This window comes from Elephantulus edwardii, unplaced genomic scaffold (genome assembly GCF_000299155.1).
Source record: "Elephantulus edwardii isolate Elephantulus edwardi_28Jun2011 unplaced genomic scaffold, EleEdw1.0 scaffold00059, whole genome shotgun sequence".
Lineage (NCBI taxonomy): Eukaryota > Metazoa > Chordata > Mammalia > Macroscelidea > Macroscelididae > Elephantulus > Elephantulus edwardii.
The window spans coordinates 9,822,552-9,839,853 of record NW_006399809.1 but is presented as its reverse complement, the minus strand read 5'-3'; the positions used below and the strand labels follow the sequence as shown (position 1 = coordinate 9,839,853).

At 39.3% G+C, this 17,302-nt stretch overlaps 1 protein-coding gene across 1 annotated transcript in view; it reads right to left on the bottom strand.

Moving 5' to 3' along the window:
- The window catches only part of AOAH (acyloxyacyl hydrolase (neutrophil)), a 362,932-nt gene that overhangs the window by 220,678 nt on the left and 124,952 nt on the right, over positions 1–17,302 (bottom strand). Inside the window, exons 7-11 of the mRNA XM_006887625.1 lie at positions 16,740–16,800; positions 12,529–12,599; positions 11,618–11,666; positions 8,911–8,959; positions 6,474–6,568 (exon numbers count right to left, since the gene is read on the bottom strand). Coding sequence (XP_006887687.1) covers positions 6,474–6,568; positions 8,911–8,959; positions 11,618–11,666; positions 12,529–12,599; positions 16,740–16,800 — 325 coding nt within the window. The remainder of the gene's footprint in view (positions 1–6,473; positions 6,569–8,910; positions 8,960–11,617; positions 11,667–12,528; positions 12,600–16,739; positions 16,801–17,302) is intronic.

Here is a 17,302-nt window from a genome sequence, read left to right as displayed (position 1 = left end):
AGAAGAAGAAGAAGAAGAAGAGAGATAGATACCTGCATACACAGAGACATAGAGACACAAACACACACATATACAACAAAAAGATACACTCTCCGAAAGAGACAGAGACAGAAAGATAAAGAGACAGAGAGAGTGAGAGACACATACAGAGAGACAGAGAAAGAGAGCTCAGCAAAGAGAAAGAGGCAGAGACAGATACACGCACAGTGAGTGAGAGAGAGTACGTAAGAGAGACACATACAAGGAGAGAGAAACTGAAAAATAAAGAGAGAAAAAGACACACACACACGCATAGAAAGAAAGAAAGCTAGAGAGAGTAAGCAAAAGAAACAGTGATAAAAAGAAAGAGAAACACATGCAGAGACAGACTGAGAGATAGAGTGGGAACAGCCCTGCTGATGCCCTGAGCTCAGACTTCTAGCCTCCAAGACTGTGAGTCAGTAAAATTTTGTCCTTTAAAATCACTCACTATGTGACACTTTGTAATGGCAGCCCCAGGGAATGAAGACAGTCATTGATGAGCACTGCGTGAGCTGTGTATAAATTTGTCTTTGTTCACTTTGAACCCAACATGGGGTTACAAACCATTCACAGTTATTATCTCATTGATGCACCTAGCTTGGCCTGAGATTATTGCTATTATCTCTGACAGTTAAGGCAGCTGACTTATGTCGACAGGAGTGATTCTGATACCTAAGAGCTGTGTGACTTTGAACAGTGTATGTACCCTGTTTCAGGACTTGTCTAAAATAGAGAATATGTAGTAATGGCATCCACCTTGGAGGACATAATGGCAGTCACCTTGGTGGACTTTGACAAAGACTAAATAACCTGAAGCCTTAGTTTTCTTTATCTGTTTCCTTAATTATTTGCTTAAATAGACAGCAAATCCTCTTTTATTATACTTGGTATGAACATAATGCAAACTCACTGAAGGAAAATTAGAAAAAAGTTACACATTTAAGATTGCCAGGATGTTGGTCTGTAAAAAAGCCTGTTGCCATCAAACCAATTTTAACACATTGATCAATAACTTACCAGTCATTTTTGTTTACACATCATTGCCATTGAGTCAGGTCTCGAGCTATAAAACTTAATGGAAGAGATGACTCATTTTTCTCTTGGTGGATTTGAATGGTCAGAGACTTGAAGAATTTTAGTTAGCAGAGCAGCGCTTGATGCCTCTGGAGACACACTCAGAAATTGGGGGTGGGGGGAATCATACATTCCTCCTGTAAGCTCTGTTTCTTCTCTAAAAATTATTATTTAAAAAACCCCCTCACAATAGCATGAACATACAAACATCTATTAACAAATGACTAAATTGAGAAATTGTGGTGCGATGGAATACCATGCAGCATTCAGGAGCAATGATTAAAAAAAATACTACATAACATGGGAGAACCAGGGTGAACTAACTCAGTCTCATAAAAACACATGCTGCATAAGTTCATTATTGTAAAAAATATAAGGATAACTAGTAAGATGTGTATAAATGTCCAGAAAGGGAAGGGGGAAGAGGGATGAGGCTGGGGAGGAGGGAAAATCATTGGGGGAAAAAAAAACCTTAAAAAACCCTCCACAATGTACATGAACAAAACACAATATAAACAAAGTATTGTATGCAAATCAATAAAAAAATTAAAAATATTAGAAATATATCTTGAAAATAAACAAGTTTAATATATGCATATTAATAGATAGGGAGGTCTGTGGTGTAGATGGTGGTAAATTGTGCTACTAACTCAAAAGAGTAGTGATTTTCACAGGTTCAAATGCATCAGCTGCTCCAAGAGAAAAGGGTGGGCAAACTCCGGTGTGATTCACAGCTTCCGAAACCCCCCCTGAAAGGTCAGCTCTGAGTTGATTCTAGTCAATGGCACTGAATCAGTAAATGGTTATCTGTTTTATTGTATGATATAATCCTTAAAAATTAATCTATAACCTCCTATTTTGGCTTTGTTTTTTATGTTTTCATTTCTGTTCATATAAGTGAGAAAAACTCTTTGATGAATACTTCTATACATATATTACTGAACAAGTGATCCTCTTGAAACATAAAGTCCCAGGCATGGAAATATGACCTTATGCTTACAGACAAATTGCCTTGTAAACAAGTTCTAGTAGTTTAAACCCTCCTTGGCAGCAACTGAACATGTGTGCATCACTATGTTAGAATAATACACTTTTTAATTTTTAATAAAGAATAGTACTACATTCTTGCTAAAATGGGACTTGACTGGTTTTTTTGAAACATTTTTAATTGGTTTGCTTATGCTCATTCATGCACGTTGTGTTTTATGTACTCTTGCATTTATATTGTTTCATTCACATATATTGTGTTTTAGACACTTTTATATTGTATTTTATATAATTAATGACTGTTGATCTATGCCTATTATCATCTTGTCTTTTCACAGCAATTTAAAAAATATATTATTATTGTTTAAATTTTGCATTGGTTTGCATACCAAGTTCATATCCATTGTGTTTCACACTATCCTTCATTCACATTGTGTTTCATTAAGTCATTCTCATACATTATGTGTTACTTGGGCACAGAGTAAAAGGATCAGTAGCTGGAAAACATAGACTTGGTGATAGAAATGAAGCTGGAGATAGAATGATAGAATTTTGCTCAATCAACAATTTATTCATTGCAAATACGTTTTATAAGAAACATAAGCACAGGCTATACACATGGATTTCACCTGATGGTATGCATAGGAATCAGACTAATTATATCTGTGGAAAGAACTGCTGGAGAAACTCAATATCAGCTGTGAAAACTAGGCTAGATGCTGATTGTGAAACAGGTCACCAACTATTCATACGCAAGTTCAAGTTGAAGCTGTGGAAAATTAAATCAAATCCACAGGAACCAAAATATGACCTTGAGTCTATCCCACCTGAATTTCAAAACCATCTTGGGGACAGGTTTGAGGACTTGAACACTAATGAGTGAAGACCAGATGAGTTATGGGAAGATATAAAGAGTATCATGCAGGAAGAGTACAAGAGGTCATTACAAAGACAGAGGAAGAAGAAAAGACCAAAAACAGATGTCAGAACAGACTGTGAATATTGCACTAGAGTGCTGAGAAGCCAAAGCAGAGGGAAGAAATTAAGATATTAAGGAGTTGAAGATTTCAAAGGGCAGTGTGAGAAGACAAAATATTATAATTAAATGTGCAAAGAGCTGGAGTCAGAAAATCAAAGGGGCTGAACTTGCTTAGCATTTCTTAAGCTCAAGGAACTGAAGAACAAATTCAAACCTCGAGTTGAAATAGTTAAGAATGCTTTGGCTGGAATATTAAATAATCCAGGAAGTATTAAAAGAAGATGGAAAGAACATACAGAGTCACTGTACCAAAAGGAATTTGCAGACACAGAAGAATTTCATGAAACAATGTATTAACAAGAGCCTGTGGTGATGAAGGAGGAAGTTCAAGCTGCTCTGAAAAAAATTGGCAAAAAACAAGGCCCCAGGATTTGACGGTGTACCAATTGATTGTCCTTCCTTATCCAACAGAGCATCTGGTGGATTTGAACAACACACCTCTGGGCAGAAATCTGTCTTAGAAGAAGTGCAGCCAGAATTGCTCTTTAGAAATAAGGACACTGAGACTTCACATATTTTGGGCATTTTCTCAAGAGCTTGTCCCTTGAGAAAGACGTCGGTTCTCAAAGTAGAGGGTCAATGAAATGACCTTCCAAATACATGTTGACACAATAGCTGCATCAATAGTCTAGAACACAGCAGTGACAACACAGGACCGGACAGTGCTTTGTCCTGTTGTATGCAGGGTTACTGGGAGCTGAAATGGACTCAAAGCACCTTACAACAACATCTCTTTGGGGCATTGCTTCATCTTTGCTTGAGATATCCTATTTTTTTCTGAGAATCCTAATCAGTCTCTAGAACCTACTCTGCTTGTCTTCAATTTCTTCACACTTGAAGTTCATGTATTGTCCCTTTCCTGAGATTCAGGATTTCCCTGGATGATCTGTAGATATAATGGACCTGTTGCTGGCCTTGTTTGATTGGTAGTCAGTACATAGTCAGCAGTGTACGGTGTCATGTATTGTTTAACCTGAAAGTCTTCCCTGCTTTTGAGTTGTTTCTTTTCCATGGGGTAATTTCCTCTCAACTATTGTTTGGGTTTTTTTTTTTTTAATTATTTTATTTTATATTGGTTTGCTTACAACGTTCATATACATTGAATTTCATGGTATTCTTAATTCACATTGTGTTTCATACAATCATTCCCATTCACTGTGTTTTATAGAATTAATCACCATTGGACTATGCCCACCATTACCCTGCCTTTTCAGGTCTCCACCTGAAAAGATCTTTTTCATTTCCTTTACTCCCTCCCTACACTCATCAAATTGTATAACCTTGTGATTTCATCCCCACCCATCCTCACCTCTCTTCTCCCATCCCTTCCCCCCTTAGATCCCAACACATGTTTTACTAGTTATGCTTCTATTTTTACAAGAATTATCTTATGGCCTCTCAGCTATTGTGGAGTAACAATTTCATCACAGCAGACCTCTATCCATAAGAGCTTTCTTTGTGCAGCTCTCACATATTTACATGTTTTCAGCTATGTTACTCTCCTTCCTCCTCCTTTCAGATGGAGCATGTTTGTTCAGTTGAGGGAATCTGGAGAGGCTCAATTATAGAATATTTGGATTTGTGTGCAATTTCTTTAATCTAGGAACAAGGAATAAGGGGTCAAGGAAAGATTATAATTTCTGTATTTTTTTTTTCCATTTGGATTAGAACTTCTACTCCCTTGAGCAAAGTGGGAGCACCCAGAATGGCTGTAAAACAAAATTTCCTGACCACTGTGGGCAGGGGCCTCTAATTGAATGGACAAGGATCCTCTTGTGGCAGTACCCTCAGGCTCCTCGTGCCCTTGTCTGAAGCCAGGTGTCATGTTAAGTGACAGCTATGGGCTGCTGGAACTGCTGGCTCACAGGGGCAGGGCTGGTTTCATGGTAGTTCAACCCCTGAGCTCAGAAGGGCCCAAGTTTGGTTTAACACCGCTATCCTATTTTAAAATTCTTACTCATTATATCTTTCAGTTTATGTTATGTTAGTGAAGTCCAGTGGGACAATGATGCAGGCATATGTACGAGCGTGTGTGTAGGGTCTGGTCACACAGTTCTATTCTGCCTCCTGCTACTACCTGGGGATGGCTTCTTGGTCACAGACTGCATCTTGCAACTGAGTGGTGACTTGGTGGCACAGAGCTGGGGATGTCTGTGCTCTGAAGGGTCCCTCCATTCTATAGGAGCCTGGGAAGTACTGTGAAAGCTGCTGATACAAAGTTGGTGGTTATAACTACCCAGAGGTTCCAGAGGAAGTAAAGCCCGGAAATCTACATCTGTAACATTATAGCCAAGAAAATCCCAGAGCTGTTATGCTGTAACATGGGATTTCACTGTGAGTTGGAACAAACTCCATAGAAAGCTATTATTTTATGTGAAGATAATACATTTTGTTAGTCCATTTATCTATTAATTGAAACTTAGGCTGTTTTGACCTTTTGGCAATTGTGAATAGTGCTGAGATGAACCAGGGTTACAAACTGGTTTGTTCCTGTTCAACACATCAACACTCTGCTGAGAATTTACCCTTCTGTTCCAGGGACATTGAATCAGAATATACAGTTATACAAGATTCCCAGGTAATTCTTAGAGAATTTTAGTTCATCTTATCTGCGGTGGAGATTGAAATTTTGATAATGGAGCCAAACTGGAACAACCTAATTCATAACCCTGACATACACATTGGTGTACAGATATCTTTCTGATTCTTGGCTATTAAGTTTTTTAAATATACCCTGACTGTAATACGGGCTTGAACAAAGAGTAGATCACTACGGCATGGTACAGTTCTACTCTGTTACTCACAGGTTCACTATGAATCATAGTCAACACGAAAGCACCTAACAACAACCTATATACCTAGAAGTGCCTCTTCACATTTTTAATGTGAGAATCTCCAGGACAGCCTGGCCACTCTTCTGAAATAGAAGGAAGCTGGCTGGTCTCCCAAGGCTCCTGTGGAGCAGCAGCAGTGGCCATGAGAAGCTGAGAGACCTAAACCGCCATCTCACTTCTTATTTCCTCAGACAAATAGCAAACTGGAGAGGCCCCCAGCATCCACACCTCACCTCCAAGGGGAAGATGCCCTATGGCCTTTTGTTTTCTCTGTGAACCACTTTTCTGTGCAGCTTTTGGGCTCCAGATAAAACCAAAGTTCAGAAGCATGAGTAGGAAAAACTTTGTGGCCCCATTTGCCTAGAACTGAGATGGCTGTGGACATGCATTTTGTGGTAGATTTTGCTGAGGAGGAAAATGTGCACCTGTTTGGATTGGCATCCAAATTAAAAAAGAGCAGGTGGAAAGAACAACCCAAACCAGCATATCGACGAGTGAGTACTTCCCAAAGTACTTACCAGAGTCATCTGCGAGGCTGTGATCCATTCCGGAGCTATGTGGAAATGGGCCCCCGCTGAATCCCCCAGTAAGATGATTCCCCTGGGCTGTGAACCTAGGCAGATGATTTAGTCACGTTATTTATGTACCTCAGGTTTTCTGGCACCTCCAGGCTTAGTAGTTTTGAGAATAGATACCCCAGCGTGCACTGCATGCTCAGAACGTGCTCACACTGATGCATTGTTGGTACTTGTGTGCTGGGGAGTGAGGGGCAGGGCATTTAGGAGCTGGCCGGGCTTTCCAAGCTGTTGAAACTGCTGCCTAAGCTCTACTGATGCAGGTGTGTGTCCCAGCTCAGCACAGTACAAGCTGCTGTACAGCTTCCTGAGTGAATGATGGATGACTACATCTATCAAAACTTCATCTTCATTTAGAAATATGCCCTAAACTTTGGTTCTGGAAATTGCTTTCTCAGAAAACACACCCATTTCTGTTGCAATTCACTTTAAGAATGAATGATCTGGTAGGGCACTTTTGATTTTTCAAAGATGTTACTGTCTTTTAAGATCCTTAATACATATACACAAAAGCACTGGTTGGACAATTCTAGCTGATTAATGAGATGATAGAAATAGTAAGGTCTCCATGCAGCCCTGTATGGTTGGAAGTTAAGAACCACTTAGAACAATGATTTTGTAAATTATTACCTAACTTGAGAGGGACTGGAGAGTCTAATGCCAAGTGAACTCAATCTCACAAGGACAAGTACTATATAAAACCATTATTGTAGAGTATGAGGATCCAAGGGGTGAGGGGAAGGGTGGAAGCAGAGGGGTATTAGTGTGTGTGTGTGTGTGTGTGTGTGTGTGTGTGTGTATAAAATCATGGGGTTGTACAATTTGATGGGGGGGGCAGTGAGGGAAATGGGAAGGACCTGGTGTGGAAAACAATGTAGTTGAATTTTATAAAGAAATACACACACACACACACACACACACACACACACTCTGATAACCATTTAATCTGTCTTTGAGGTCCATCTACACTAATCACTAATAATTTCCCTATGGGCATATGCTTCCCAATCTCATAGGATTCTGGAAAAATGTATTGACATCTCTCAGAGGGGAGGCCTTGTTCCCTGCCTCAAATTCCCTCCCCCCATCGTGCTGAAGTTCACCCAACCTGACTACATTAGTCTCTCTTGCTGTACCTTATGGCAGCCAGTGCCAGATCACATGAAACATGGACAAGGAGTGGGGAGTTCAGGAAGACCCAGAGGGACACATATGTGGGAAGGAAAGAAGGGATTTCCCACAGTAATCACAGAACTTCTTATCAGTTTTCTGCCAAGATCTAGGTTCATCCTTTCTTTCTCTTATTTCCTCAACAAATATTTCTCAATTGTGTAAATATGTGTGTATCTTCACATTATAGTCTCCCTTTCTGCTTCTCTAAGAAACTTAAGGACAACTAGACTTTAAGTTGATTGAGGGCAATGATTGTATATGTTTTGCTCATAAAAATTCAGTGCTTACATAGTCTAAACATATAATAGGGATAGTTATCCAGGAGATACCTGTTGAATGAATGAGATGCTTCCAAATGTTGGAGGAAGTAGTGCCTAAAATGAAATACCCCATGGTATGCTGCTGCCATGATTGAGTCAGTCTAAGTCTTTGTCAATCAACCGAGTATGTTCTTTGTAATGTATGGGTAGTGATAGGCTTCTCTGTATTGGTGACCTAGATATCTGTGGCATTTGGATATTTAGAGTATAAAGTAGTTCTTTCGGTAATCCTCAATATCTCTATTTTGTAGATTTCCCTGCAGTCACCTAGACATGCATCCAGCTAACTGACACAATGAACCATCTGTACAAGCTCAAGGGTCTGACCTTGTGGTGTATTGAGGAGAAAATGAGAACTCTAGGTTCAGAATTCTGGTTTTCACTCCTATTTGTTTTCTGACTTGAGTAAATGTTGGATTTTGGCCACCCTTAAACCTTTCATAAAATAATAATGAAAATTTCCAAATCTAAAATAAAATAATTTATCATACCAGGATTCTAAATTAAGTTTTAAGTTTTTTAGATCCTGTATCCTTTCCCCACTAATTTTTTCTCCCATTTGATTCGTCACTGGGAAAAAAAAAAGAATAAATTTGTCAAAGTAAATTCTACCATTAAGCACTTCCTCAGTTGGGTAGACTATTCAGTTCAGTTTGAATCACTGGAATAAATATTCTATGATACTATCCATTCTGTATTAGAGGAAGACCCTTAACAAGATGAACTGATACAGTGACTGTACAATGGGTTGAAGCATATTAAAGATCGTGGGCATATTGCAGGAAAGGGCAAAGTCAAGGTCTGTTCTTCATAGGGTTACTGTGAGTTGTACTGGATTCAGTGACACATAACAATAGTCTTTACTGTTGACTCTTAACAATTCATACCTTCACAGAATTTCTTCTCATATGGTATTTCATCTTTTGGATCAATACCCTTTAAAAGAGAAATGATAATAATAACATTTGGCTTTTTAAATTATGAGACAACAAAATCTTTGTAATAGTTTTACAAAGGCCAAACCCTTTAAATTGCTGGAACCACTAATTTAACAAAGTCCATGCTAGTGAGCTGATCTTGGAAAGGAACTAGGTAGGAATAAGGAGACATGCAGGAATTGTGTCTTCTCTTCAAAAGAGTATGGGCAGGGTTGAAGTCCTGGGAGACACGCCTGGGTCAGGATTCTCACTCTTGGAAACACAAGGGCCTGACATCTAAAATATCTAAGAATTGCACTTTCAGAGCAATAACTCTCTACCAATGGAAATTTTGCCTTCCACTTCACCCCAGTGCCAATAGCAGAGATATTTTGGTTATCACAACTGGGAGGAGTGGGCAGGAAGGCTGTTAATAGTCATAGATGCTGTGAAATATAATTCCAAATCAAGTGCCTTCTCCTCACTTCCTGACAAATATCTAAACCAAAACATCAATGGTGCTGAGATTGAGAATCCTGGACACAGTGTTGGGCCTGGGAGTGGCACTAAGTTCCTACAGTTGGGTGACTTCTTAATACCTAAAGCTGAGGTTATCCCTTTGTGAAGTGGGATGGCTGTCCAGAGTCTGAAGACTCTTATGGGAAAGCTTGAAAAATTTAATTTTAGTTCTTGTTGTTTCTATAACTTTGGTCTGAAGAGCACTGAGCTATTAATGGTAATAATATATAACAGTAATAATATAACTTGTTGTATTGTTGCTGTTATGTGCTGTCAAATGAGAGCTGACTCATAGCAGACTCATTCGTGAGTTTTCAGAGGCCTACATCACATGGAAGGATACTGCTCGTCTTTCTTTCACAGAGCACCAGGGGGATTGGGATAATTTACTGTTAGGTTTGGCTGCACAACATAAAATACTCCTTTATAAACATGAGAAAATAAAATACTAAGAATAGTAAAATAATAATTTGTGTGTGTGTTGTGTACCGTTGATCAGAACCGAGCCATATCTGACCCTCATGCAGGTTTTCAAAGGCAGTTAATTGCATGGAAGGAGATTGTCCATCCTTCTCCCATGGAGCAGTTGGTGGATTCAAACCATGTGCATTTGAGATTGCAGTGTAGATTCTTGCCACTAGCTACCAGAGCTAGACACTAATAATATTCCAAGACAAGAGTGATTGATAACCAAAGACATGTTGAAAACACTGCATTCATTCTCTGGTCTTAGAAGTCTCCAAGGTAATTAAAACATTAAAGATACCGAAGAATCCAAAAGCACAGAATTCTGCTTAACTTTATTTGACCGAATACTTCCTTGACTATGAGCATTCTTATCTTTATTACCGTCACACACTATACTGAGGTACTATGGACATGGTTGGGAAATATTGGACCAGACATTTGTAAAGTCCCTGATGAGTTGTGAGCCATTTTTCCTTGGTGGAAAAGGTTACGTGTGAATGTGCCTGTATGCTGAGCTTTTCTTTCATATCCGTGGACTGGCGGGCAACCTTCACTATACCAGCACTTTCTCTTCTTGGCCCTTCCATGCAAGGTGGCAGCACTATGTCTGAGGCAGAGGTGAGAACGCAGAAAAAAGGCAGTAGCCTCACATCCTCATCAAGCCCTCTTTGTCATTACAACCATGTTTACATTCATCAGAACACAAGCTGCCTTGGGGACCTTGGGACTTGAAACTCGAGAAGATATCATTTCTGGAAAGGCAGCATCACTGAAGATAGAGCGGGTGGAGCAGACTGGTGGCTGCCATGCTTTTAATATTCCAGGCACTGGGGGCATGAATTCATGCTATGGTAGATGGTAACTAGTGCAAATCTGGTGTATCGTATAAATGTTCAGCAGAAAGAGAAATATTTGTGGAAAACTTTCTTTCTTAATTTAAGAGGATAAATGTGGCAACCATTCAGAGAGTATTTGCTTTGAAGTTGTAGACTATTAACCTTCAACCACCCTCTCCTATATGCAGGGTCCCAGATCATGTGAGTATTGGAAGTGACTGGGATCTACAGAACATTCTAGTTTCTGATGAGAACTATAGAGTTAGAACTGACTCATAGCTGACCCTCCAGTGGGTTTTCAGAGGCTGTAAATCACATGGGAGGACCATGCCTAATTTAATTTCACACTATTCAACCCAGATTAAAAGATTTGGACAAGGGTGACATTAGGCAAAGTTTAAAGAGGGCCTATGCTCCCATTGACATTCTTTATTTTCCTCCAAACAGTAAAAAAAAATAGCTGTTTGAGGCCTCTGTTTTCTTCCTTCAACTCAAATTCAACTCACTGCTGCCAAGTTAGAACTAAAGCTGACTCTCTAGTGGGTTTTCAGAGGCTTAAATCACATAGGAGGAGACTTTCCATCTTTCTGCTTGAGCAACTGATGGATTTGAATCATCTGTCTTTAGGATGGCAGCACAACTCTTACCCATTAGGCCACCAGAGCTCTTTAAGTGCTCTTTTCTTCCTTGTTGTTCCTGTTGGGTGTAATTGAGTTGAGCATGACTCAGAGCTTGCTAAGAACACAGATCTGAACCCTGTCCTATCTTGTGCCATCCTCACAAAAGCAAAGATGCAATGGGCTTTTGGGACTGGTGGAAAGAGAACAGAGTAACACATAAATGTAGTTGCTTACCCAAATGCCATTACAGTTCGAATCCTGATGAGCATCCCAATTTTCTGGCCTAAGAAGAAAACATGGGCTTAGCTTATCCTTGTAAGTCAGTGTTAATTTTATGAATGAATAAGTGAGTGCCCCATGAAGTGCCACTAAAAGATATCAGCTTCCTTCTTTCATTGTGCCTGTGACATACAGAAGACTCTTCTTGCCCTTTTTTCATATCAATCTTGTTTTTGTATATTAGCTAGGAACTCTGGAAGAAATCCCATCTTTTTCAGATTGACAGCATTCATGAACTATATTATTATTGAATAGTGCTAATGGGTATCATAAACACATCTGCAATCTACTTTATTTAAATAGACGAACTTGTTAAAGTTGTAACTCTGGAACACTCATACATCTGGTTAAGTTAATGCTTCAACACTACAGTCTCAGCTGTAGTCAAGGTTGGCATATCCAATTTTTTTTTTTTTTGGCATATCCAATTTTTGAAGCCAGAAAATGCAATTAGCTGAACACTAGGCAGTACTGCAATGTGTCAAGTTCACCCTTCACCAAGCCCTCTCATTACTCCTGGTGGAAAAGGCCAAGAATTCTGGGCCTAATCCTGGATGCAGTCCAATCAATGTCTACCACAAATGACTTTCCTTGCTTTTCACCTGATGGACAGCACTTCATAAGCATAGTTGGTGCTTCTGTGTTGAGTCTCACCTAATGGATTCAGAAGGCCTGATCAAGAGCAGGTACATGATGAGCATTTCCTGAACAAATGAGGGTAAATGCAATTCTTATTTCACTGGGCTTTACTTCAGGAAGGACCTCAAGGTTTCCTCTTCTCCATAAATGGGAATAATTTAAGATAAGAGAAGAAATTCCTCCTCTTGGCTTCATTTTAGAAGCAGAGAGCCAGCTGAGGAAGTTACCTTCTGCCTGGATACACCATCTCATCATGGTCATTGCAGTCTTGTCCTCGCCAATGATAGCCCCGGAGTGTCTGAAAGTGAAGACATACATGGGAGAGCTGAGGTAGGCATTGATAGATCACAATGAGGGTCCTTCACGGCTGCCTGAGGGTTATTGACATCTGCAGTTTTTAATTTGAAAACAGTCAAGAAACACCAAAGATTAGTAAGGAAATTAGAATAATGTGTTCAGATAGGCTGCGCAAGGGGGAAAGTAACATGGGACCAGGGTGCAATAACAGGAGTTAGTAATTTTGCATATGTGACTGTGTGTGCATGCTAGGGTCATGTATGTGATATTAGGTGAGTATTAGGTTGTTAGGTGATATCACATTGTTTCCAACTTATAGCGACCTTGCACATCACAGAATGAAATACTGACTGTTTTGGAGCCCATTGTAGTCACTATGCCAACCAATCCTGTTGAGGGTCTTCCTCTTTTCCCCTAACCCTCTTCTTAACCAAGTAGTTGTGGATTTGCTTTAAATTTTTTCAGCTTCATCTTGATCCTACATTGTTGTTGTTATGTACTGTAGAGTCAGAACTGACACATAGTTGACTCTCTGGTGAGTTTTCAGAGGCAGTTAATCACAGTGGAGGAGATTGTCTATCCACCTCCCACAGAGTAGCTGGTGGCCTTGAACTGCACACCTTCAGGATTGCTACACAGGTTTTTGCCACTAGGCCACCACAGGTGCCATTGAACTTACATAGAAACAATTAATGTTCCTGCTTTATTGTAACTGATGATCGTCAGCTTCTTCATCATCTCTTTCAACAGATTCAGTTGATTTGATTCTTATGCATATCATTTGGCAAGGTCCATGTTTATATTTGTCTCTTTTTTAAAATACATTTTTAATGAATAAGTCATTGGTTGCACAAAATTCTGTCACGCAATCTCTACAATTGTTTCTATTACTGAGACCATATTTTTTCAACTCTAAATTATTTTGCATTCTAGTAAGCAGCTATTATCAATAAATCTTGATTACGTGTTTTCTCTATTTTAGATTGCAAATGTTGGTAGAAGTCCTCAGCTTTTGAATCTTTGGCTATATTTGTTGGTGCATAAATTTGAGTAATTTGTAGAAAGATTTTATTGCATAGATATTGTTGTTATGTGATATAGTCAACTGCAACTCATGGTAATCCTATGTATAAAGCTGTGAACCCAGCCTTATTCTGAGCCACCTCTTACTGTCTCTGGTACACCTATCCTCATTAGCACAGCTATTGTGTCAACCGATCTCCTCCAGGGTCTTCCTGACTTGTTCTGTCCTTCCACCCTTCCAAGCATAATGTCCTTCTCCAAAGACTGGTCTCTCCTGAAAATATGCTGAAAATTTGTGACACAGTTTCAAAATTTTTGTCTCCAAGGAGAAACTTGATTTCACTCTTTCCAGCATAAACACGTTTCTTTCTTTGGCAGTGCATGGTAAGTTCAATAGGTCTTCTCCAGCACCAAAAATCAAAGGCATCAATTCTTCTTCTATCACCCTTATTTATTGTCTAGTGCTGTAATGCATAGCAAGTAATTGCTACAACCATACTCTGGATAAGGTGCATCTTAGCTCTAGACTGCCATTGTTGCTCTTTAGCATTCTGGTGAGGTCTCTGACAGATGATTTTTCCAAAGCATTATTCTTTTGATTTATTAACTGCTGGTGCCAGGAGTGTTGATTGTGGAAATGAGCAATCTGAAATCATTAACAATCTCAATCTCTTCTCAAGCTATTGTGGTGCTGCCAATTGGCATACAAGTGAGAACTTTGCTTTCTTGATGTTGAGTTTCCACCCATTTTGATGACTGCAATCCCTGATCTTCCACAGCAAATGCTTCAGATTCTCAGTTTCAGTGAGGAAATCTGTGTCATCTGCATAATACAGGTAGATGAGTCTCCCTTCAATCTTAATGCTATATTTCTCCTCAGAAAGTCCAGCCTCCCAAATGATTTGTTCCACATATAGATTTAAAAGGAGCACTGGTGGCTTAATGGCAAGAAGCAGTGATGCAATCTTGAAGGTATATGGTTCAAATCAACCAGATGCTCCATGGAAGACAGATAGGCAATCTCCTCCTTGCAATTAACTGCCTGTGAGGAGGGATAGCTATGTGCTGGTTCTGATTCGATGGTAAGCAACAATAACAACAACAAATATTTAAAAGATATGGAGACAGGACACATCCAGGACACATTCCTTTCTTGATTTTGAACCATATAGTGTTTCTTCGGTCTGTTTCTGTTCTAAGGACTGGTTCCTGGTCCAAGTACAGGTTTTGCATGAGTCCAGTCAGGTGTTCTGGGATTCCCATTCTTCTCAATGTTAGCCACAATTTGCTAATTTGATCCACATAGTCAAATGCCTTTGCATAGCCAATGAAACACAGATGAGACATTCTTCTTGGTACTTTATGCTTTCAGCCAAGATTCATCTGACATTGGCTAAGATGTTCCTAGTGCCACAGCCTCAGGGTTATGGATATTGTCTTATCCCTGATAGCATTATATTTCAGGATACATCCTGAAATGTTCTTTTGAAGGTGAATAGGATCCTATCCCTCTTCATTTTGTTATTCTTGGTAGACTATATGATTGTCTGATTAAAAATGGCCAATACCAGTCCACATTGCATTTACAAGTAGGCTTGGATACATTCTATATGGGTATATCGGTGCCTATGTATAAATATGCATGTGTAGACATATTCCTACTATACACATGTATATACACACACATACCTATGCTGCACACAGGGTATTCATGTAGGTATACATGGATATGTGTGTATGGCTATTCATACGTGTTTGTGTTCATGTATGTCTATGTATACCTCGACAAAAAAACAGGACTGTCACTTCTCCGAAATGCCATTGTTACTCATGTATTCTCTCTGGTTTCAAAACAAATGGCATATTTGGGCAAGTGATTAATCATTTTTTATTTTGCATGACTTATAAATCCTCTCTCAAACCGGTTAGTTATGTGAATTTATATGTTTGGCTTGACAGATTTGAAAGAAGAAAGAGACAGATAATAAAATAATATTTTTATTTCCTCTATTTGCAGGTAGAGTATGTGAAATAATCCAAATTTTGGGGAGTTTGTGCTGTATATTTGTTTGTTGTGGCAAGGATTCTGGGGCTTCGTCTGACATACTTTGGACATGTTGCTAGGAGGGACGGGTCCTTGGAGAGGGACATCATGCTTGGGAGGGTGGAGGGACAGCGCAGGAGGGGAAGACCCTCTATGAGGTGGATTGATTCAGTGACTGGGGTAATCGGGATGGGTGTGTCAGAGGCAGTGCGGTTGGCGCAGGATAGAGCAGGGTTTAGGGCTGTTGTGCATAGGGTCACTATGAGTCGGAAACGACTCGCCGGCACATAACAAAACAACAACAATTTGTTTGTTGTGTTTATGGAGCACACATTAACATTTTGTTGTTGTTTTTGTGAACTGTCATGTTGGAAGTGACCCATAGCTGACCCTCCACTCCAGCAAGTTTGCAGAGATAGTTAAGAGCTGGGAGGAGATTGTCCATCTTTTTCCTGCAGAGATGCTGGCGGATATGAAACACACACCTTTGGATTGCCAGCTTAACTCCTTACCACTAGGACACCAGAGCTTCATTCATTTCAGTTGCTCTATATCACACACACACACACACACACACACACACACACACACACTGAAAGGTAAATTAAAATAGAGTTAAGCTTAAGACTTTCCAAAATAATTTATACAACCCTTCAAGTTAACTGTGATCTTCATGGAGAATTCCAGCTAGAAATGGATCCAGAAAACAGTCTAGTCTTGTGATTTATCAACCCAATGCAAAAAAAGCCTTTAAAAAAACCACAAAATGATGTATTGTTCATGTACCAGTGTTAATGCTCTCTCTTTCTCATGGTCTTTGAATTGGATCTGACCCCAGCTGACTATCCAGGGAGTCTGAGGCTGTTAATCACACAGGAGGAAATTTCCCATCTTTTTCCCTGGTGGATCTGAGCTGCCAGAGAAATGAAACCTTTTCTATTGGCAGCACCATTATCTGGACTTCACCACAAGACCTTCCTCTTGTTAATGATATCTTTTCTTGTTAGAGGAAAGAAATTTGTAGGAAGCTATGTAATGTTTAGTAAAGAGTTATTTGTTTTTAACAATACTTACTGGGAAAATGCCATGTTTGTCCAAATCTGCATCTTTGAATGGCACAGAATTATCTATAGCTCTGAAAAGAGAGCAAAATATATAATGAACTAAGAAAAAAAGAAGAAAGAAACTCTACTGATGCAAAAAATAGAGACATTTTCAGATATTGCTGTTTTGAGTTTATGTGATGAACAATTGTTTTGGGGGCTTTTGTTCAAGGTCTTTTTATAAATTTTTAAATTTTAATTGTAATTTTAATGAAAGTTTACAGAAACATTACATTTTCATTCATCCATTTTGCACAATTACCTACTTCCTTGTCTCCCTCCAGTCTTCTTTGCAATGTGCCTCTAGAAGTATAATTCAGAGCTTGCCTATAAAGAACATGGAAAAAGCCCAAATGTCCAACCACACTTGAATGGATTGAGAAATTATGGTACATTCACATGTTGGAATACTATGCAGCACACAAGGAACAATGATTTTGTAAATCACTACCTAACTTGGGAGGGACTGGAGAGCATTATGCTGAGTGAACTGACTCAGTCCCATAAGGACAAATACTGCCTAAGACCATTATA